At 50.1% G+C, this 21880-nt stretch overlaps 2 protein-coding genes across 2 annotated transcripts in view; both read left to right on the top strand.

The window, feature by feature from the left end:
• The window catches only part of SLC13A3 (solute carrier family 13 member 3), an 85417-nt gene extending 81245 nt beyond the window's left edge, over positions 1 to 4172 (top strand). The window contains exons 11-13 of the mRNA XM_052651032.1: positions 1116 to 1277; positions 2465 to 2602; positions 3996 to 4172. Coding sequence (XP_052506992.1) covers positions 1116 to 1277; positions 2465 to 2602; positions 3996 to 4172 — 477 coding nt within the window. The remainder of the gene's footprint in view (positions 1 to 1115; positions 1278 to 2464; positions 2603 to 3995) is intronic.
• A 7116-nt stretch (positions 4173 to 11288) lies between these two features.
• OCSTAMP (osteoclast stimulatory transmembrane protein) lies at positions 11289 to 17379 on the top strand. Its single transcript, XM_052650466.1, has 3 exons — positions 11289 to 11332; positions 14218 to 15223; positions 17014 to 17379. The coding sequence occupies exons 1-3, from the start codon at positions 11289 to 11291 to the stop codon at positions 17377 to 17379; spliced, it is 1416 nt and encodes a 471-aa protein (XP_052506426.1).
• The last annotated feature ends 4501 nt before the right edge of the window (positions 17380 to 21880 follow it).

Raw genomic sequence — 21880 nt, 5'->3', positions numbered from 1 at the left:
AATCGACCTTGTCTTTACTGCCCTGGAGAGCTGTGGTCAGCTCTGGGCACTGCCCTTCATTAAGAGGTGAAGTGACAGTCTGGTGTGTCCACTGGAGAGTACGTGGTGACAGGGCGCTTTGCAGGAGAATGTTAGTATACTGACTCCGTGGCCCTGAATGCAAAACACATCTTAGTATTTTGGGGACACTGAGCAAGTCACAAAAACTTCGCCAAGTTAGGATTCCTTCGGTGTAACACAGGAAGGAATATTTACTTTGCTGAACGGTTAATGATTCTTATGCTAATGAATAATGATACAAATAATAATGGTAGTGTTTGTGTACCATCATTGTAATAATTATCATAAATATCTTTATTGTTGGTAATCCTATTCATTGTGCTGGGCTTCCCTGGTGGCTTGGTGGTAAAGAATGTGCCAGCAGTGCAGGAGACATGGGTTCAATCCCTGAGTTGGCGAGGTCCCCTGGAGAAGAAAATGGCAACCTGCTCCAGTTTTCTTGCCTGGAGAGTCCCATGGACAGAGGAGCCTGGTGGGCTATAGTCTGGAGTTGCAAAGAGTCAGACATGACTTCGCAACTGAGCACTCACACATTCATTGTGTTGTATTTGACCTCTAGCTGATGCATGTTTTCTATTATATATGATATATATCACATATATTATATATTTAATATGTACTGATACATAATTATAAAATTTAATAATGAATATTTTGTATAAATATGTTAATATTTTTGGAAGTGATAGCTAGCATTGGAGGAATGAGAAGATTTAACATGGAGGTTCCAGTGCCCCTCTCCCACTCAAATGAGGGCTACCCAAACCAAATGAACTATTGGGAGAACCACATGGATTATGTGAAGGATCCAGGGGTTTGGGCCCTGGGCCTGTGGAGTATGGAGTAGAGGGCAGCTCGGGAAGCAGAGAGGCTGATTGAATATGTGACCTCGGGCAGCTGACCTGCCCTCTCTGAGCCTCAGCCAACCTGTATGTGAAAGAGTGTAGTTGTCACTCTTAGCCAGTCCTGACCCCCTCCCACGTGGCCCAGGCTCGGGGGTGGCAGGCGGCAGCAGGCTGGGTGTAAAGAGGTGCTCTTGCTTCCTCCCTCCGCAGGAGTCGGGGCTGTCGGCGTGGATCGGCGGGCAGCTGCACCCCCTGGAGAACGTGCCCCCGGTGCTGGCTGTACTGCTTATCACCGTGGTAGTCGCCTTCTTCACCGAGTTCGCCAGCAACACGGCCACGATCATCATCTTTCTGCCCGTCCTGGCGGAGCTGGTGAGGGTCCTTACAGGGTCCTGGGATGGGAGGGCAACATCCCCCCCCAACACAGGTTCACCCGTCTCTTCCTTGATCCTGGGAGCTCCACGGGGGCCACAGTTGTCATCATTCTTGTCCAAAATGCATAAAAGTGTCAGAACCATGATTTTTTTAATCCTTTTTTTTTTCTCTAAGAAATGCATAAACAGTAAATATTTTCAAAGCACACCAGAGGGCCTCCTTTGGGAAAAGCAACCCGTGGTGACATAAAGAGTTTTCTAGGAAAACAGAAATGACCAAATATGGACTAAGAAGAAGTAGAAAATCTGAGTAGACAGATAACGATACCAGAAATTCTAACGGTAGGCAAAGCTCTAGCTTCCCTTTAAAGCAGAGTTTCTCAGCACTATGGACAGTTGGGGCCGGAGAATTCTGTTATGTGAAGCTCTGCATTGTAGGATGTTTAGCAGCATCCCTGCTCTCTACCTACTTGTTTGGACCATTTGAGAAGGACCAGGCAGAGGGCATGAGGTTTTAGAATTGTGATTCTCAATATGTGATCCCAGCACATTTTCAAAATTCTCAAAATGTGGACCAGCAGTGTCAGCATCATCTGGGATCTTGTCAGAAATGCAAATTCTTGCCACCACCAGCCTCCCACCCGCCCCCAGCCGAAACAAACCCCACACATGCTGACTCAGCAACTCTGTGAGAGATGGGGCCACCAGCCCTCCAGGTGGCTCTGATACGCACTCAAGGTGGAGAGGGAGAGTTCTAGAATAATTTCCCCTGCCCGTCCTCCCTGATAAACCTGCGCGGGACCTTGGAACGTTGCTGACCTAGGAGCGTTCTCCTGTCTCCCTCTGTATGGTCCTCTTCTTGTCTGTGCGTCTCCCCTTCGGCCTGCATGTCTGTATTTCTGGCTGCACTTCTCTCCGTGCGCCTTTAAATTCACCTTCTCGTTTGTTTCGCTTGTTCTCTGTCCCTCCGCGCATCCCTCTCCGGACGTCTCTGGCTCTCTTCCCGTCTCCCCATCTCTCGCCGAGCCCCTCGCTTCCCTCCCGTCTCCACCCCGCGTGTGTTTCTCTGTCTCTGTTTCGGCCTCGTCCACCCCGCGGGTGTTTCTCTGTCTCTGTTTTGGCCTCGTCCACCCCACGGGTGTTTCTCTGTCTCTGTTTCGGCCTCGTCCCCGACCGCCGGCCCAGGCCATCCGTCTGCGGGTGCACCCCCTGTACCTGATGATCCCAGGCACCGTCGGCTGCTCCTACGCCTTCATGCTCCCAGTCTCGACGCCCCCCAACTCAATCGCCTTTGCCTCCGGACACTTGCTGGTCAAAGACATGGTGAGTGCAGGCGTATTCCAGCAGAGGCCCCGAGCAGTGGGCAGGCAAGGGACCGGGGCAGGACTCCCCCTCTCTCCCGCAGGTGTATTCCAGCAGAGGCCCTGAGCAGTGGGTGGACCAGGGGCGGTGTCTTGGGTGGACCAGGGGCAGGCAAGGGACCGGGGCAGGACTCCCACTCTCCCCCGCAGGCGTATTCCAGCAGAGGCCCCGAGGAGTGGGTGGACCAGGAGCGGGCAAGGAACCGAGGCAGAATTCCCGCTCTCCCCCGCTCCCCAATTCCAGAACAGGTCATTCTGAGTGGGACCAGAATTGATACTTCTAGCAAACACTCTGGGATGATTGCTTAGGTGATTTCAGGAAGTGCTGACTCGGCCGCTGCTTTCCAAAGTTTGCCTCAGAGATGAGGGCCTTTCCCTCTCTCTGGGCCACCCCACCCCCCCACCCCCACCGTCTTCTGACTTGTTTGGCCAAGCGCTCCGGGCCGGGCAGCATCTCTAGGGGAGACGGAGCAGCTGACCACACCAGGGACATAGGGGTGCACGTCAGTGCCCGGTCACCTGGAGAGGAGACAGAAGCCAAGGACGGTGGTGGGCAGAATCCCAGCTTTTAGCAAGGCTCTCCTCCAAGCTGAGCCTCTTCCTCGGCCTGCTTCCTACTGCCCTTCTCCCTCCACTGGCTGCCTCAGATGATTGTACCGCGCAGTTCAGGGGCTGCAGAGAGAGGGATCTGCTCAATGTTCTTAGCCGATGTAGGGTCTCCAGGCACGGAGAACCCAGCAGGACAAAGGGAGAGAAAACAAGAGTGAGCTGCAGGAAGAGCTGACAGAGCAGAGAGGCAGCAGGGACCTGGGGAGACAGACATTCATTCCTTCGTTGGTTCATTCACCTTACAAGTGTTTGCTGAGCACATTCCGTGTTCCAGGCGCGGGGGTGGTACTGGGTAGGGGAGACACAGGCCTGCCTCCAAGGAGTCAGGAAATGCAAAGCAAGGGGGATGTTTAATGATCAAAGCAGGTCGTTTTCAAGTTGTGTGAGGCTGGGTGAGCCAACTGCTCTGGGCCTCATTTTCCTCTTCTATAAAATGGGAATAATAATAAGAACAACCCTAAAAGGGTTGCTTTTGGGGTAAATGACATTGCTCTATGACGATTGCATGTCACAATGCCTGCCACCTAGAAACCACTGAACGAAAGGGGACATTTTCAGCTCCTTGAGGGTCAGCCTAGGGCGTGTAAAGATGGAAGGGTCTTGGGTATCAACTGTCCTGGGTTTGTGCTCCCCCTCCATCTCTCCCAGGTGTTCCATATTGGGTGAAAGACTTTCTGACTCTCAGTTTCCCCATCTGTATAATGGGCCTCGAGTAGAACCCTGCCTCACTCTGGGCTCCCCTGCAGGTGCGGACGGGACTCCTGATGAACCTGATGGGCGTCCTGCTGCTCAGCTTGGCCATGAATACTTGGGCACAGACCATCTTCCAGCTGGGCACCTTCCCAGACTGGGCCGACCTCCACTTAGCCAACGTCACAGCACTGCCATCCAGCTTGGCTAACGGCACATATCGGACCCTCTGAGCCCCCCTCAGGAACTCTCTTCGGGCTGGGCCCTCCCAGGGGTTTTGCCATCCTCCGCTGCTGGGACCCCACAGGCTGATCAAGCAATTCTTCTCTGTGATCCAGTACACAGCAAGCAAGGGTGACTTCCAGTGGTCTACTTGGGTCCACAGTCTTGTTATCTAGGATACCTACTCGTCTCCCACACAGTTCAGGGAGCCACTTCCTCCCAGTTCTGCTGCCTGAGAAACAAGCTCCTTTATCTCTGAGTTGATCTGTGGTTAGGATGCAAGAAAGCCCAGTTTCAGCAACAGTAAGCCAATCCGGAATGGCATTTGTTTTGAACAGCAGGGGCAGGAGATACCACTAGCATCCCTCACTGACAACGCAAGGTTCATCTGGAGAGAGCATCCTGCCTTTAGGGGTCACCTTCCTTCCAGAGACTGGGGCTGCCATGTCCCCGTCCAGCTGTTCCAGCTGTTCCCAGCTGGTGTGTGCTCTGCTTGGTGGGGGCCCTTTCTGTACCAGTTGTTTGAATATCGGCCTTGCTGATACCTAGAAGCCAGGTTTATTTTCAGTCCCTGGAGACGGGGGAGAGACCGATGACATCCTGAGGACATGGAGACTGAGCAGAGCCTCTTTGCTGTTTCTCTGGGCTCCCGAGCACACAAGGGGGAATTCTAGACCTTTCTACCCAAGCTTTTTCAGATTTTCCTGATTCGTCTGAATCAGTGTGGCCGCAGTTCCAGGGTCAGGCCGAGTGCGGGCCGTTACCCCCTAACAGGTGGCCCACGGCTCCTCCAGCCAGGCGCCTCCCACACGGGCCGCCGCCTTTTTCCCAGAGCCGTTTTTTGCCTCCCTGCCCCCATCCCAGGTGGTAACCGCGTGTGATTAGCAAGGGCCACGTTTTCCAGGGGAGAGAGAAAAGTCAAAAGAGAAATCAAGGCCTTGTAAAACGTCCAGTGTCTTAGGCAGGGAAACCCCGTAATCCTCTTCTACAGACAAGGATAATGTCCCCTGAGCTGGGGGCTGGTGGGGCCCGTCCTGAAGGATGTGCTCCTTCCATGTTTCAAGCGGGAATATCTCGGCACCCCCCACCCCCGGGAACAGTGCAGTTTGGACGCAACAGGCACTCAGGAAATCTCTCTGCAATCAGCAGCCAGACGTCAGCTCAGCTGAGGGCCCAGAAAGCTCACGGCCCCCCTTCCTACGCCTCCTCCGGGGGATGCGGTTCCCCGAGCAGCTCCGCTGGGGAGCCGTACCCTGGGGACTATACTTGTTCTTGGAACAGTACGTGTGAGTCATGGACCTTTCCCTGGAAGTGGCAGGGAGGAGGAAGAAGAGGCTCCCGTCCTTCCTGTACGGGGTTCCTTCAGGATTTAGTCACAGTTACAGCCCACTGGGACTGGGGGGTGCCCTCCCATAGGAAGGGGTAGGGGAGAAGTTCATTCACAGAGAAACCCAAGGGGCTTATCACCAGATGAATAGTGATTTCAAATACTTCTGATTTAAAATGCTGTAAAATAAAGAATGTTGATCAACCCTGGGCCTGGAAATCATTTGCCTTGGTAGCCATTTTATGGCTGCAGAGCCCCACATTCTGGAACTCGGGGTGTCACAGAATTGACCTCATGTCCTTACTGCTCTCCCTTCTCCACTCCACTCCGGCCACACACTCCAGGTCTCCTGCCTTTGCACGTGCTGTTCCCGTTGCCTAGAACACTTTGCTCCCAAATATATGCCTGTTTCCTCACTTTATTCAGGTCTCTGCTCAAATGTCACCTCCCCAGCGAGGCTTCCTTCACCATCAGGTCTAAATATTACCCCATTACTTTTTAACCCCTTGCCCTGCTATAGTTTTCTTAGTATTTAGTCAGGATGCTGTATTGTTTTCTTTTTTAATAATTTTCTCACCCTCTAGAATATAAACCTATGAGAATGCAAACTTTCTTTTGTTCGGTGCTGTACGTCCAATACTTAGAACAGTTTCTGGCACATGGTAGGTGCTCAGTAAATATTTGATAAATAAATCTATGCCAGAAATTATGACAAAACAATCTTACTCTTTGACCCAGGGTTTTTTTGGCTTATTTCTTTATTCATTTATTCTTCCTTTTATTCATCCAACAGTATTTATTTAGAACCTATTTTATGCTGTCCCTAGCCACATAGAACGTATCCCTGGAGACAGGCAGTAGACAGGTAAACAAATAAGGTGACTCTGGGTCATAACATAGGCTGAGAAGAAAATGAACTGGCCAGTGTGACAAACCTACTCTGAGGCTATGTTAGCTGGGGTGGTCAGGGAGGACTTCTCTGAGGAAGCAGCACTGGACCAAGGCCAGAAGGAGTCAGCCATGTGCTCACCTTACTGTGGGAGGAAGGGGGATGGCAGAGGTGGTACAGAGTCATTAGAAATATACCAGTAACTCATCTGTAACTCACAAGAAACACCCAGAACTCAAAAGAGACAAAAACTTAGCAGGGCTTACCAGTGGTTACATAACAAATCAGCCCAAAGTTCAGGGCCTAAAAATGCAACACATTTCTGCATTTAGTCAGAGTTCAGCAGCATGGTTTTCTCTCTGCTGTACATGGTGTGGGTGGGGCCACTCCTCTGGGGGTTTTGCTGGAGCTGGAATGTCCATGGTGGCTTTGGACACCTCAAGGGTCATGTGGCTTCTCAGGAGCTCAGCCTGGACTGCTGTACATGACAGTGGACTTCTCAGAAGGCAAAAGCAGAAGCCACAAGGCCCCTTAAAGCCTGGGCTTGGGAGTCCAAAACATCCATTTTAATGCATTCTATTGGTCAAAGCAGGTCACAGGGTTAGCCTGGTTCAATGGGAGGGAAATAACTTCGCTCCTTGATAGAAGGCGTGTCACCCACAAACAGGGGAGAAGATGGCTGGCCACCAACTTTGGAGGCCTTCCGTCATGGCACTCAAGAGAAAATTGAGTGAAAGATACAAATATGCCATTCTGAAAAGGGATGTGAAAGTGGACAGCAGGTTTCTAAAGAGATGCTCAAATCGCTTGTGATCAGATGTGTGCGAGTTAAACCAAGACTCAATAATGCACCCATCAGACTAGCAAAAACTAGAGAAGTAGACAGTGAGTGATGGTGAAATGGGAAGACACAGAAACCCTCGTGTTCTGTTGGCAAGACAGCGAACTATCATTGTCGTCCTGGCAAGCACCTTGGGAGTAATCAGGGAGAGCCACTATTGGCATTCCCTGTGGCCCATCCAATTCTTGGGCTTATATCGCAGCAGAATTACCGCCTGGATCCCTGAAGAGAGAATATGGCAGGATATTCATGCCAGTGTTGTTTGAGGTACCACGGGGATGGAGGCCAGCACTGGAGAATGGGGGGTTATTTCACACTGGGGAAACATGGTCACAGGTGGAAGTGATGAGATGCAGAGTGATAGAGAGGAGGAAATGGACAGATTTCAGCATCAAATGGAAGAGCAAAGTCATGTGGGCAGAGGAATGGAAACCCTGATGGGACATGGAGGGGAGGGGAATAAAAATCACTGGGTAGAAGTTCAGTGAACCGCACTGGACACCTGGCTCCACCCACATCATCTGTATGACCTGAAGCAGATCCTTGTCTGTTTGGACTTTGGTTTCCCTATCTGAGAGATGGGCATCATAGTCAGTGTCTCCAAAAGAGATGGTAAACACATAAACTAGCTCATGTGAGGAGATTTTAGTAGAAGGTTTAGTTGCAAGGTGTGAGCAGATGGTCGCTTATGGAAACCACAAGAGAAAGCATGGACCCTGGTGGTGACGAGCGATAGGACCAGCCATGGAGAAGCACCTTCCAGCCCTGGGGCTCAAGGACAGATGCTGACCTGGAGCTGGAAACTTTAGTCCAGGGGCATATCCAGTCCTTGGTGACAACTTAGGGAGGTAGCCACCCTGGATCTCCCTCCTCCCCTTTCTCTCTCAGCTCTCCTGGGGCTCCCCAACCCAGCTGTATTGTTCGGGGTTCTCTGGAACCAACAAGATGCGTATATATGGAAAGAGTTTCAGTTCAAGTCTAAAGGGAGGCAGGGGGTGTCAGTCTTTTGTTCCTTGCAGGCCTTCAACTGATTAGATGAGGCCCACCACACGAGATAGAGCAATCTGCTTTATTCAAACTCCATTGATTTAAATGTAAAATCTCATCTGGAAACACTTTCACAGAAAGACCTGGGATAATATTTGACCAAACATCTGGATACTGTGGCCCAACCAAGTTGACACATAAAATTTACCATCATACCAACAAAAGCCAGGATGCACGGGGATCCTTTGGTGGACCTCATCCAGGTCCTCAATACTTTTTTATATTGATTACATGTTGAAAGGATAATACTTGGGAGGTAGTAGGTTGGATAAAATATTTTATTAATTTCAGTTTTGTATGACTATTAGAAATCTTTTAATTATGTATGTGACTCACATCGTTTCTCTTGGCTAGCAAGGCCGACTTGATAAGAATCTAGCCACCTCTCTACCTTCTCAAGCCAGCGGGATGGATGGTGGCAACATACTATACCCACAAGCTGTAAAACTCAAAGACTCTGATAGTCTATGGACTTCTGATTATGATTCTAGATCTGAAGATTTACCACTTCCTCTTTCTGTTCTGTCTTATGGCTCTGAATCCTCTACCCAGAAATTCCCCTCAACAAAGTTCATTCTATTTTTGATGATTCAGACCCTCCTTCTGGATGTTGTGGGCCTGAACTCAGACCAGCACTTATATAGGCAGAATTGACTGCCTACATTTGCTGAAAAAAGCCAAAAATATCTTCTGCCCCTTCCCTCCCTTTGCTCCCATCCTCCCAGATTTTATGCATCCACTAGAGGCCCTGGAAAGATGACCAACATGCTTCTTAATCAATCAGCTCCTTGATGCCAGTGTGAGAACTAAACAAATGACAGTGTCTTCCCAAGACTCTCCCTTCCAACCACCACAAGGATCTGAAGTTTCCTTTGTGATGAGGCCCAGGCCAGGGCTCTGGTTCAGTGGGCATCGCAGAGGCCTGTACAATCTGATCTGAGAAGCCTGGGGCTCACTCAGGCCAAGCTGTTAGCCCAGGTTGAAAGGAACAGGCCTGGAAAGTTTATATATTGTTTACCGGACCCTGTACATACATTATCAGATTGAATTCTCAACCCTAAGAAGTAGGTACTAGTATTCTCTTCATAGCAGAATATATTAAAGTTCAGAGAGGGACAGTGTCTTTCCCAAGGTCACACAGCACACTAAGAGGCACAGCTGGCATCTCAGTGCAGGTCTACGGCCTCCAGCCCAGAGCCCCTGCAGCAGAGAAACAGCAAGACAGCCCCCTGCACTGGTCTGCTGAGGTTTCCTGCAGAGCCTGTGGTCCAGCGACCCTCACACGGGCCCACAGACCTACCAAGATTGGCCTGCACACGGTCTTGCATTTTTTAAAAAAAGCTAGCTTTTAAATTGGGGGACTTTCCATAAAAATGGGAATGAGTGGCTTCTTTGGAAAAACTAGCCACTCTGGTAATGTTAGGCCTCATTTTCAAGGGGCTTCAACACTGTTCAGGGAGCAGAGTAGAAGCTACACTTCTCGAAGGGTCTCCATGTGGCAGCTCACTGCTCTTTCCATCAGGCTCACCCTGCTCCTTGCCTTGCAGGTGCCTGCATTTCCTGCTCTTGATCTACTCTGGGTCCCCATTCCTTGGCAGACTTGACTGTGGCCCGGCTTCTCAGGCTGTGATCCGGGCAGGGTGTTAGGTCCTCTGAGGGCTGCAGGTGTCTCATCCCAATTGTGTGACTATGAGAATGTCACTTCCCTTATCTGAGCCGTGGGACGCTCTCCCTCAGGCCTGAGCAAGGGACCCAGCCGATGTCCTTAGAAGGGAAATGACAGGGAGTCTGGAATGTCACCTAGGTGTGCCCCCTGCACCAGTCTGTCCTGCAGGGTGGGGCGCTGGGGGCTCAGAAGAGGCCTCCTGGGGCAGATGGTCCTGCTGGCAGTGATGGGCACAGAGACCCTGGGTCGGGTAAGGGGCAGGGGAGGGGTGTCTGCTTTCCAGGGAGAGATTGGATTTCAGAAAAGCCTGGAAGTGTACCTGCAGGGCAGTGACTGCAGTAGAACCCCCACACAGGGAACTCATGTTGAGTGCCTGCTCTTGCCAGGGCCGGATGCATCCCAAGGTCAATGTGAATCTTGTGAGTTCTTCCCTCCTCACCAGTAGGGCCCAGGGGCTGACCAGGAAATTCTGGAGCAAGACTACTGACTATAAACTGTGGCTCTAGCTATTAGTAGCTAAGTGGCTAGATTGAGGGACTTAAGTCTCTGGATCAATTTTCTGAACTGAAGAATGGAAATAACAGCATTGTTGGGAGAAGCAATTCTGTGGGCACGAATAGAAGCTACTTAGGAGTTTGCCTCATCCTTAGCAAGTGCTCAATAAATGCTAACTGTTCTTATAAGCACTCTCTGTTAAGAGGAGGAAACTGAAACAGAGAGGTGAGGTCACTTGCCCAAGGTCACACAGCTGATTGGGTGGGGGTGGGGGGTGGCAGCGGGACAGAGCTGTGATTCAAAGCCAGGTCCACGTTGGAATAAAGACAGGAAGGGAGCTGAGAGAGGGTCCAAAGCCACTGATGGTCAGAGAGAATCATAGCAGAGGTCCAGTGGTCTCCTGTGGGTTTCCACCCACTAAGAGCTAGGGACCAGGCTCCTCTGGGGGCGCATAACTGTTCAGTGGGAGGGAAAGGAGAAGCTGAGCTGAGGTCTATCCCCAACACCACCACCAATGAGCTGCATTGCTCCCCTGAGCCTCAGTTTCCTCTTCTGTGAAATGGGACTAATTCTACCTTCCTGCTATCAGGTTTAGTAGTGTTGCTTGTAAAAGACCATTTCCCTCCTCCCATACCTTCCAGCAGCTCCTGCCGGCCAGAAGAGGATGAGGCAGCTTGCCCAACCCCCTGGGAGGTGGACCCAAGCAGGGCGGGACAAGGCCATCAGGAACACTTGATTAAGGGCAGAAAAGCAGAAGTGACAGGATTTCCCAAGTCCTGGAGGACGCAATTCCCCCCACTTCCCCTCCACCTGCCATCGCTGCCTGAGCCCGCCTGCCCACATCTGCTGCTGTTCAGGAAACATGAGGCCCCCCAGGGGGACACTTGAACACCTCATCAGGACCAGGTAGGTCTGGGGACTTGGGACACTGGGGGCCACAAGCAAGAAAACAGTCAATAAGCCTGATGGGTATGAGCCTAGGTCTCAAGCTCTGCTGTTCCCCGGTAGTGTGACCTCGGGGAAATCTTTACCTCTTTAAGTCTCACTTTCCTAAGCTGTGAAATGGGAGTAATAATAATGTCTGTGAGGCTGTTGTGAGAACTGAATGAGAAAATGCACACTTACTGCTTGCCATCGTGCTTGGCTCAGAGTAAACACCCAGTGAATGGCAGCTGATTCCTTATCCTTTACAACATTCAGTGCACACCATGGTACACAATATGAATTAGAACTGGTTTTCCATTCCAATATCATTTAAATTATTAGCTATCATTTTAACAGCTATCATGTTCTGAATATGAATTTTACAATAGACAGCTTAGTCCCAAATTAAAATGCCATCAGGGGCTGGGAAGACCGTAATTCATCATCCCTATCCTCAAGTGGGTCCTCAACGCTGCCCAGCATGTATATAACTTCCCTAGTTTATTTACTCACTGACTCTCCTGGACAAATAGTTTACACCTTCTTGTCCATCTTCAAATTTCCATCATCTCTTCCAGCATTCTCACCATCAATGCTGATCTGGCTTCCTGCTACCCTGAACAAACAGAAACAAACTTGTAACAGTCTACAAATATTTACGGAGCACCCACTATACATCAGACACTATTCTGGGTACTTGGCGTATATCAGTGATCAAGAGAGACCAAGTCCTTATACTGGTGAAATTGATGCTCTCATGATAGATCATGGCTGACGTGGTACTTGCTATGTGCCAGACACAAAACGACCCTGTGAGGTACCACTTCTGTTGTACCATTTTACAGATGAGAAAACTGAGGCTGGTAGAAAGAAACTTGCCCAAGGTCACACAGATGGTGAGTGGTGAAGTGGGGATTTGAACCCAAGCAGTCTGGAGGTCACACACTTAACTATTGCTCTGTTCTGTGTGGATCGGACGATGCTGATACATATGCACTACACCTTGCCTGTCCATTCATCATCACCTGTACCCATTTTCTCTGCCATCCTACCTACTACTGAGGATGAAAGTCCAGCCCTAAGACCAGCCCTAGCTTCCATGCCCTGCCACCCACTGAAGGATATTACTCCAGGGATCCTCCCCTTCATCACTGTCTCCACTCTTGATTGGATCCTCCATCTACCAACATGCTAGACTTTCTCTAACTTAAATGAACTTGGTCCCATTTCCCACATCAGCTACTATACAGTTTCTCAGCACCATTACTGCACAAATGACCTGGAACTGCTGTCTGCACTTATGTCTCACGTTCTTCTCTGTCCAGTCTCCCATGAGTCCACTCTAGCTAGGTTTTGGCCCAACATGCCTCCAAGCTGCCCTTGTCCATGTCACCAGTGACCTCCAGGTGGCTAAATCCAATGGTCATTGCTCAGCCCTCATCTTTCTTGACCCACCAGCAGCACTTGGCACATTGGATCACTCCCTTCTTCTTGAAACACTTCACTGACCTGGCTTCCCAAGCCCCACTTGGCCTGGTTCTCAGTCTCCTTCACTCTCAATCCCCTCCTCACCTCCCAGCCCATGAACTCTGGAGTGCCACGAGGGTCTGTCCTTGGGGCTCTCTCCTTCCTGGCTACACGCGGTCTTAAAGAATTTCATCTTCCCCGTCTTTAAAGACCATCTATCAGCCCATGACTCCCAACTTTCTATTTCCTGCCTGATCTCTCCTCTGAATTCCAGGCTGTGTTTTTAATCACACATGGCCGTTCTGCCAAATGGCTGAACCGGTGTCTCAGTTTCCCCTCTGCCCCCTCCACTCAAGCCTGTTTCAACCACAGGTTTCCCATCTCAGGAAACATCACCACAGGGCTTTCAGCTGGTCAGGCACAAAACCTCCCTGTCATGCTGACTCCATTCTCTCTCTCCCACCCACAGCCAATCAGTCTGCCAGTCGTGTTGGTTTTTCCAACAAAACATATCCAGAACCCAGCTCTCCTTCCTATTCCTCTGCTGTCACGCTTCAAAGGAAGCTCTATGAGGTCAGAAATTCTCCTCTGTTTTATTCATTCCTGTTTCTCCAAGGACTAGCACAGCTGCTTAACAAATGTTTGTCAAATGAATAAATAAGAGTATAATAGAGGAGAAATTTTCCTCAGATCAGCTGGTCCACTCTCTCCATCCTCTAAATTATAGAGGAGACACTGAGGTCTATAAAGAAGGAATGTCCGGGGTCACCATGACCAAAACTATGAAGTCAAGTGAAATAGCACCTCTCCCTGGGACTCCCTTGATGGCTCAGATGGTAAAGAATCTGCCTGCAATGTGGGAGACCTGGGTTCGATCCCTGAGTCAGGAAGATCCCCTGGAGAAGGGAATGGCTCCCCACTTGAGTATTCTTGCCTGGAGAATTCCATAGACAGAGGAGCCTGGTGGGGCTCTATACTCCATGAGGTTGCAAAGAACTGGACACGACTGAGTGACTAACACACCCAGCACCTCTCCCTATTTCTCTCTTGTGCATTTTCTCTTTCATCTGTGCTTCTCTCTCCATGACTCTTTCAGTCCCCTGTAGCAGTTGCCCTCACAAGACATAAACAGCCTAGATACACATCCTCAGTAATCTGGGTTCTTTTCCTCATAACTCAGTGAGAATAGTCCTGGGAAGGCTCTGATTGGCTCAGCTTGGGTCATGTGGGTTTGGGATGGGTTACTCTGATTGGCCCACCAATTGGGAGGTGTGCCCACCTCTGTAGCTAAGCGGGTGGAGCCTGTTAACAGTTGAAGAGTTTTTAGGACAGGACCCCTGGGGAAACAGGCAACCCTCCAACCCTCCTGATAGAGGTTCCCCCGATTTACTTTTGTGCAGGTGGAGACACTGGTACCTGGGGCTCCGCAAGGCCCTTGCCCTGCTGCAGGCCACCTGGATTGCCTACTCCCAGCCCGTCCCAGCCAGCTGTGGCCAGCTGCTGACCCAGGTCCTCCTGTGTGGTGCCCTGGCCCTTGCTGCCGCAAGTCTGACCTACTGCTGGCTGGCGTCCTCGCTGCTTTATCCTCTCGGGCCCTCGGCCGTGGTGGCCACTGTCTGCGGCCTCCTGGCCTTCCTGGGGCTGGTCCTGGTGCCCCCCGCCCGCTGCCTGTTTGCGCTCAGTGTGCCCACGCTGGGCACAGAGCAAGGCCGCCGGCTTCTCCTGTCCTGGAGCACCGCCACGCTGACCGTCGCCGTGGTGCCCAATGTCCTGGCCAACCTGCGTGCCGCTGGGCAGGTGCTGAGGTGCGTCACGGAGGGCTCCTTGGAGAGTCTGCTCAACACCACTCACTGGCTGCAGACAGGATCGCAGGCCCTGGTCCATGACGGCCAGGCGGGCAGCAAAGGCCTGACGCTCCAGGCCCAGGGCGACAGCGCCACCGCCTTCCGGCTCCACGTGCTCAGGGTCACCCGGCAGGTCCTGGAGGACTTCTCTGGCCTGGAGTCCTCGGCCCGGGTGGTAGCACTGGGGACCCAGAGGGTGGTCACTGGGCTCTTTATCCTGGGCCTCCTGCTGGACTCAGCCTGGTACCTCCACCGCTACCTGACCGACCTGCGGTTTGATAACATCTATGCCACCCGGCAGCTGACTCAGCGGCTGGCAGAGGTCGGGGCCACCCACCTGACGGCCTCCCCTCCAGCCTGGCTGCTCTGGGCAGCCCGGCTGAGGCTGTCCCAGGCGGAACTGCTGAGCTGTCTGGTGAGGCTGGGGCTGTTCACCCTGCTCCTGCTGGCCATGGCGGTGACGGTGGCCCTGGACCACGTGGCCTTCCTTCTGGCGCAGGCAGCCGTGGGCTGGGCTCGGGAGCTGCCCGCTATGCCCGTCATGCTCACCGTCAAGTACGATGTAAGTGCTGTGACCAGAAGGTGTAAACAGAGTCATTTCCTTGAGGCAAACGATTGCTGCTGTTGTTTAGTCGTTCAGTCGAGTCAGACTGTTTGCAACCCTGTGGACTGTAGCCCACCAGGCTCCTCTATCCATGGGATTCTCCAGGCAAGAATACTGGACTGGGTTGCCATTTCCTTCTCCAGGGGATCTTCCTGACTGAGGGATCGAACCTGCATCTCCTGCATTGCAGACAGACTCTTTACAGTCTGAGCCATCAGGGAAGCCTAAGGGAAAGGATAGGGTTTGTTAAACCCTTGACTCATAATGGAGTTTTACTTGCCTGCAAGTCTTTGTTCTTGGATAAGCATGAGATCCAGAGGCTTTGGCAGATGAACGCATTTAATTCTCAGGACAGACTAAGGCAGTGGGTTCTGTTTTCACCCTTTATCACTCTGGATACTGATACCCAGAGACATTTACAATAACTTGCCCCCCAAAGTCACTCTTCACGTGTGACAGCATGTCCCAGCCTCATTTTTCTCATGTGTACAAATTGGATCAATCCTCCTTACCCTACAAGATGACCATGAGCCTTAAAAAGTGGTAGTCTCTAGAAGTATCTAGTAGGCTCCATGCCATATAGGAGATGTTTAATAAATAGTGGCTGTTATTAATAGCTCACATCTATATATAATAGACTAGAGGTGACCTTACCAATGGTCAAGATCAGGAGTCCACCAACAAGAGCCACAGGCCAATTCTGCCAGCTTGCAGTGTTTGTAAATTGAGTTTTATTGGACTCAAATTAGCCATGTCCATGTATTGTCTATGCCTGTTCTATGAAGCTGAATATTTGCAAGAGGGATTGTATGACCTTCCAAGCCTGAAATATTTACTATTTTAATAGTGATATATAAAATACCATCTATTTACTATTGGAAAAATTTACTATCTCATCTAGTTTTGTGATTTGTAATCTTCTTTGGCCACAAATCTTCTTTTTAATGGTGAGATCTCACACAGAAATCCACTGTGTAAAACATGCCAAAGTATCAGACTCTGAGCTAATAATATTAGTAGTTAATATTTATTGAATACTTATTCTGTATGGGCTTCCCAGGTGGCGCTAGTGGTAAAGAACCCACCTGCCAATGCAGGAAACATAAGAGATGTAAGTTTGATCCCTGGGTTGGGAAGATCCCCTGGAGGAGGGCATGGCAACCCACTCCAGTATTCTTGCCTGGAAAATTCCGTGGACAGAGGACCCTGGTGGTCTACAGTCCATGGGGTCACAAAAGAATCAGACATGACTGAGCATGCACAGACGTAGTAATAGAAGCAGGACACTGGGACCCACTCTGGCTGGGACCGATCCCTCGGTGGGCTGCATGTAACTCTCAGTGTGACCTTAGGTTCCCATCTTTTAAATGAGGCTCTTGATAGAATCAACCTCATACAACTGTGTTTGTTTGATGGATTAGAATGTCTGAAGTATGCACTAAAGGCTCAAAGGAGAGAAAAATGCCCATAGGCATGAATTGGCTTTCTCTAAAGCATTCTCTGCAAAGAGAATAATAATAATAACAACATAGCATTTGTCTGGTGCTTTTCATTCAGCAAAAAGCCTGTTTCTGATTCCTGATCTCATTCGGCCCTCCTCAAGCCCAGGAAGTAGGAGTTACTTCTGCGCCCAGTTTGCAGACACGCAGGCAGGGAAAGTTGGACCCGTCCAGCCCCAGAAGCATCTGTTTGTCGGGGAGGGAATGGCCGGGGTGTCTGCTGACTTGACCTTTCCCTCCTTTCTGAAGGCTAAGTACACCGTCCTGGGCTTCATCCCCTTCCTCTTCAACCAGCCGCCTCCAGAGAACCCTTACCTCTCTGCCCACAACTCTTTCCAGTGGGAGCTGCGCTTCACTGCCCCTGGCTGCCCGCTGCTGCCCGCCCAGCGCCCGCACACGGCCGCGCTCCTGGCTGCAGGTGCCCTGCAGCTCGTGGCTTGCTCCACGGTCCTCCTGGAGACCTATGCCCGCCGCTTGCGGCACAGCATCGCTGCCTCCTTCTTCAGGACCCAGGAGGCCAGGAGGGTCCGCCACCTTCATGCCCGCCTCCAGCGAAGATATGACAGGCACCGAGGCCAGCCAGCACAGCCACAAGACGCTTCCTCCTGCTTCTGACCCCCAGGCTGGCAGCAAGCGCCCAGCACAGGTAGACAGACCTGCGGGATGCCTGGAAGAATACGGAGCAGTGAGACTGAGGGGAAAGAGCTTTGGCGTTGCCCAGACCTGAGTTGTAACCTTGGTCCCTCTGCTGCCTCCCTGTGTAACCTTGGGTAGATTGCTTCCCGTCTCTGAGCTTTGGTTTCTGTATCTGAATAAGGACTGCATAATGGCACCCCACTCCAGTACTCGCCTGGAAAATCCCATGGACGGAGGAGCCTGGTAGGCTGCAGTCCATGAGGTCGCGGAGAGTTGGACGTGACTCAGTGACTTCACTTTTACTTTTCACTTTCATGCATTGGAGAAGGAAATGGCAACCCACTCCAGTGTTCTTGCCTGGAGAATCCCAGGGCCGGGGGAGCCTGGTGGGCTGATGTCTATGGGGTCACACAGAGTCGGACACGACTGAAGCGACTTAGCAGCAGCAGCAACAACAATTAATGCGGCCTGCTTTGCGGAAACGTAGTTAAGGATGGGATGAGACAGTGGGCAGCAAAGGCCTGGATAAACAGAAAAGGATGATACACAGTGCAGACACGCTTCCTCTGGGCAAGTCGGGGGGCTTCCTTCCAGGCTGCCCGCTGCGTTGGCTGCTGTCCCCCGTAGCTGGAGACTTTGCACCCTCATTGTGTCTGAAATTCCCCCTGGAACTTATCTATGTGTTCCTGAATCCTCTGGACTTATTTATAGTCATTAAAATTTTCTTGGTTTTATAAATATATTTTATTTATTAAATTCTAAATTTGATTGTTATTCCTTTCCTTCCAGTTCCTTCAGGGGTTTCCAAACTAGGGTTGCCAAGTTTTGCAAATAAATGTACATGATACCTGGTTCAATTTGAATTTCAGATAAACACCAATACAGGTTTTGTATAAGTACATCCTGAAGATACTTACATGAGACCCATATTTGTTGTTTATCTGAGATTCAAATTGATGGGTAATTGTAGTTTATAGCCACTTCATCCCTATCGAAATTATAATACTGTTGCAACTCCTTACCCTGTGGGCTTGGTACTCCCTGTCTTTCCCTCTAGGTCATTTTCTGCCCTTCTCTCCCTGCTCTCTTTCCCAGGCATCTGACCTTTAGTGATTCTGTCACTCCCTTGACCTCTGACCTCTGGTTGGGCTCAGCCAACAGTATGCGCTGGCAGGAGGTCTAAAGTGGGAGCGGGGAGAGAGGTCAGGATGTTAGTCTGGGAGACCTCCTGGCAGAGGCCCGTGTTCCCGCTCTGCGTGACCCCTGCCCCGTGGCTGCAATCCCTGCTGCATTTCCTGGTACCAATCTACCAGGTACAGGTCTTTGGGGGTGTCCCCATCCTTCCCTTCACCAAGTCCCCACCTCTGTGTCTTCATTAAACTCTCCTAAGTTATCCCTTTGAGATCTCTTTCCTGCCTGTGTTACAAATTCTTGACAGAGTCAGCCTCTCCCTCGCTTGCATGGACTTAAGCTCCCCAGAGGCTGGTTTGCACCTCAAGGTGACGTTCTTGCTATTCCCACATCCTAGAACTTGCTTCAATCAAGCCCAGCTTCTTTGCATCATTGGGACATTAGCTTAAGTATCACCTCCTCAGAGAAGACTTCCCTGACTACTCTACCTAAAATTGTCCCATCCCACCGAGTTCTCCTCTATCGCAGGAGTCAGCAAGCTCCAATCTGTGGGCCAGATCAGGTTTGTTTCCATGAATAGGTTTTATTGGACTTTTGATACACTTATTTAAGTAGTCTCTGACTTCCTTTGCTGTGATGGGAAATATGAGTAGTTCAGACATGGTGTAGGAAATCTGAAATATTTATCATCTGGCTCTTTAAATAAAATGGTTGCTGACCCCTGCTCTTTCATATTAAATTGTTCCATCATCTTTATACATAATTCTACCAATATCCTTTATTGTCTTACATATGCATTTGTATATTTAGCTCTCTCCTTTTGTTTGTTTGTTTACTTGAAGGTGTGTTTCATGACATGCCCACAAGCATGCAAACTCCATGCTATCTGTCTGGTCTTCCACAGTTTTCCTAGCATCTCAAGCAGAAGCTGAGCAAGGGCTCAGTAATGATTATGTACACAGCCAGATACCTGGCAGTAGAATGTTTTAAAATACTTGCTTATTCACTTATTTGGCTGCACTGGGTCTTAGTTGCACGCGGGATCTTTAGTTGAGGTATGTGGGAGCTAGTTCCCTCCAGGGATCGAAGCCTGGCCACCCACCTTGGGAGCTCGGAGTCTTAGCCACTGGATCACCAGGGAAGTCCCAGGAGGTAGAATTGCATTCTCTCTGGTCTCAGCTCCTTCCTGAAGATCTGGGGCTTGCAGGAGGGGATGGTCAGGCACTGGAAGCAGGCTGAGTTTGTGGCCAAAGGGGAAGATGCTAAGTAGTAAGAGCACATCCCAAGCCAAGTGTTTCCACTTGAACAGCCAGTATGTTTGGGAGAATCGCATCAGACTCCAGCCATCAGCTTTGCATGCCAAGGCCAGCTCCCTCAGGACCAAGCATGTGGTGGACAGAATAACGCCCCCCAAAGCGGTCCACACCCTAATCCTCAAAACCTGGAGCATGTTACCTGACATGGCCAAAGGGGTTTTGCAGATGTGACTGTCAAGTGTCTTGAAATGGGGAGATTATCCTGAAATATCATGTGCGGGGGAGGGCAATGTCATCACAATGTCCTTACAAGAGGGAGAAGGAAGGACAGAGTCGGGAAGAGGGGATATGATGGCCAGAGCAGAGGTTTGGGTGATTTTGTTGTGAGGGAGGGGCCGTGAGCCAAGAAGTGTGGGCAGCCTGTCGTCCCAGGCTGGCAGAGTAGGAGAAAGTGGGGCTGTGGGGTCCCCAGAGGCAAGCACTCCTCTCTCCCCTGATGCCCTCCGCTCCCCTCCAGATTCTGGCTAGAGCGGATCTGCTGCTGCTGCTAAGTCGCTTCAGTCATGTCCGACTCTGTGCGACCCCATAGACGGCAGCCCACATCCTGACTAAGTACCATAAAGCCATGAGTTGTCTTTTGCTGTTGTTTATAACAACAGAGATTTAAAAAACAAAATAGGAGATGCAATCTGTTCATCATCACTCCTAAACATCTAAAAAAAGTTTTCTTGCTTCTGAGTCAATTTCTAGGTCTTCCTTTGTGTGCAATCTGAGTAATGGGTAGATAAGGTCACGTACACACTCCTGTATTCAAAATGGATAACCAACTAGAACCTACTGTATAGCACGTGGAACTCTATTCAGTGTTATGCGCCAACCTGGATGGGAGGGGGGTGTGGTTACATGTATACGGCTGACTTCAAAGCTGGCTTAAAACTCAACATTCAAAAAACTAAGATCATGGTATCCCCTCATGGCAAATAGATGGGAAAACAATGGGAACAGTGAGAGACTTTATTTTCTTGGGCTCCAAAATCACTGCAGATGATGACTGCAGCCATGAAATTAAAAGATGCTTGTTCCTTCGAAGAAAAGCTATGACCAACCTAGACAGCATATTAAAAAGCAGAGAGAGACATTACTTTGCCAACAAAGGTCTGTCTAGTCAAAGCTATGGTTTTTCCAGTAGTCATGTATGGATGTGAGAGTTGGACCATAACGAAAGCTAAGTACTTTGAAGAACTGATGTTTTGAACTGTGGTGTTGGAGAAGACTCTTGAGTGTTTCTCGGACTGCAAGGAGATCAAACCAGTCAATCGTAAAATAAATCAGTCCTGAATATTCATTGGAAGGACTGATGCTGAGGCTGAAACTCCAATACTTTGGCCACCTGATGTGAAGAACTGACTCATTGGAAAAGACCCTGATGCTGGGAGAGAGTGATGGCAGGAGGAGAAGGGGACCACAGAGGAAGAGATGGTTGGATGGCATTACCAACTCGATGGACCTGAGTTTGAGTGAACTCTGGGAGTTGGTGATGGACAGGGAGGCCTGGTGTGCTTCAGTCCATAGGGTCGCAAAGAGTCAGACGTGACTGAGTGACTGAATTGAACTGATACCCTAATACAAAATAAAAAGTTTGAAGTTTGAAAAAAAAAAAAAGAAATATGAAACTAATTTGATCTAATTTGAAAAGAACTAATGTGACCTGAACTGGGTGCCCTCTCAGTTAGGGTTTGATTACAGATTAAAGAAAATTCCTTAGATATTTTAAGCCAGGAGATATTTAACACAGGGAATGAGTCCTTATGAAAGGTTGGAAGTACTAGAGGAAAGGACTTCCAGGAATGAGGGTCCAGAGCTGCCTTAACCAAGGAACTTGGCTCTGGGATAAATCAGGAAGGTAAGAAATCAGGAAGCAGGGTTCAAACTGCTGGCTCTCAGGATGCACTCTCTTAGCTGTGTCGACAGATGAGAAAGATGCCTCTGTGACCAAAGCCAGGCTGCATGTGGGAGACTTGCCCCCCAAAAACCTGGATGCCTAGGCTTGGCCTTTCAACTCCCAAAATACTAGTCCCCTAATACTGAGATTC

Source organism: Budorcas taxicolor, chromosome 13 (assembly GCF_023091745.1).
Source record: "Budorcas taxicolor isolate Tak-1 chromosome 13, Takin1.1, whole genome shotgun sequence".
Classification (NCBI taxonomy): domain Eukaryota; kingdom Metazoa; phylum Chordata; class Mammalia; order Artiodactyla; family Bovidae; genus Budorcas; species Budorcas taxicolor.
Note: the sequence above shows the minus strand (reverse complement) of the source record. Positions and strands in the feature narration are given on the sequence as shown.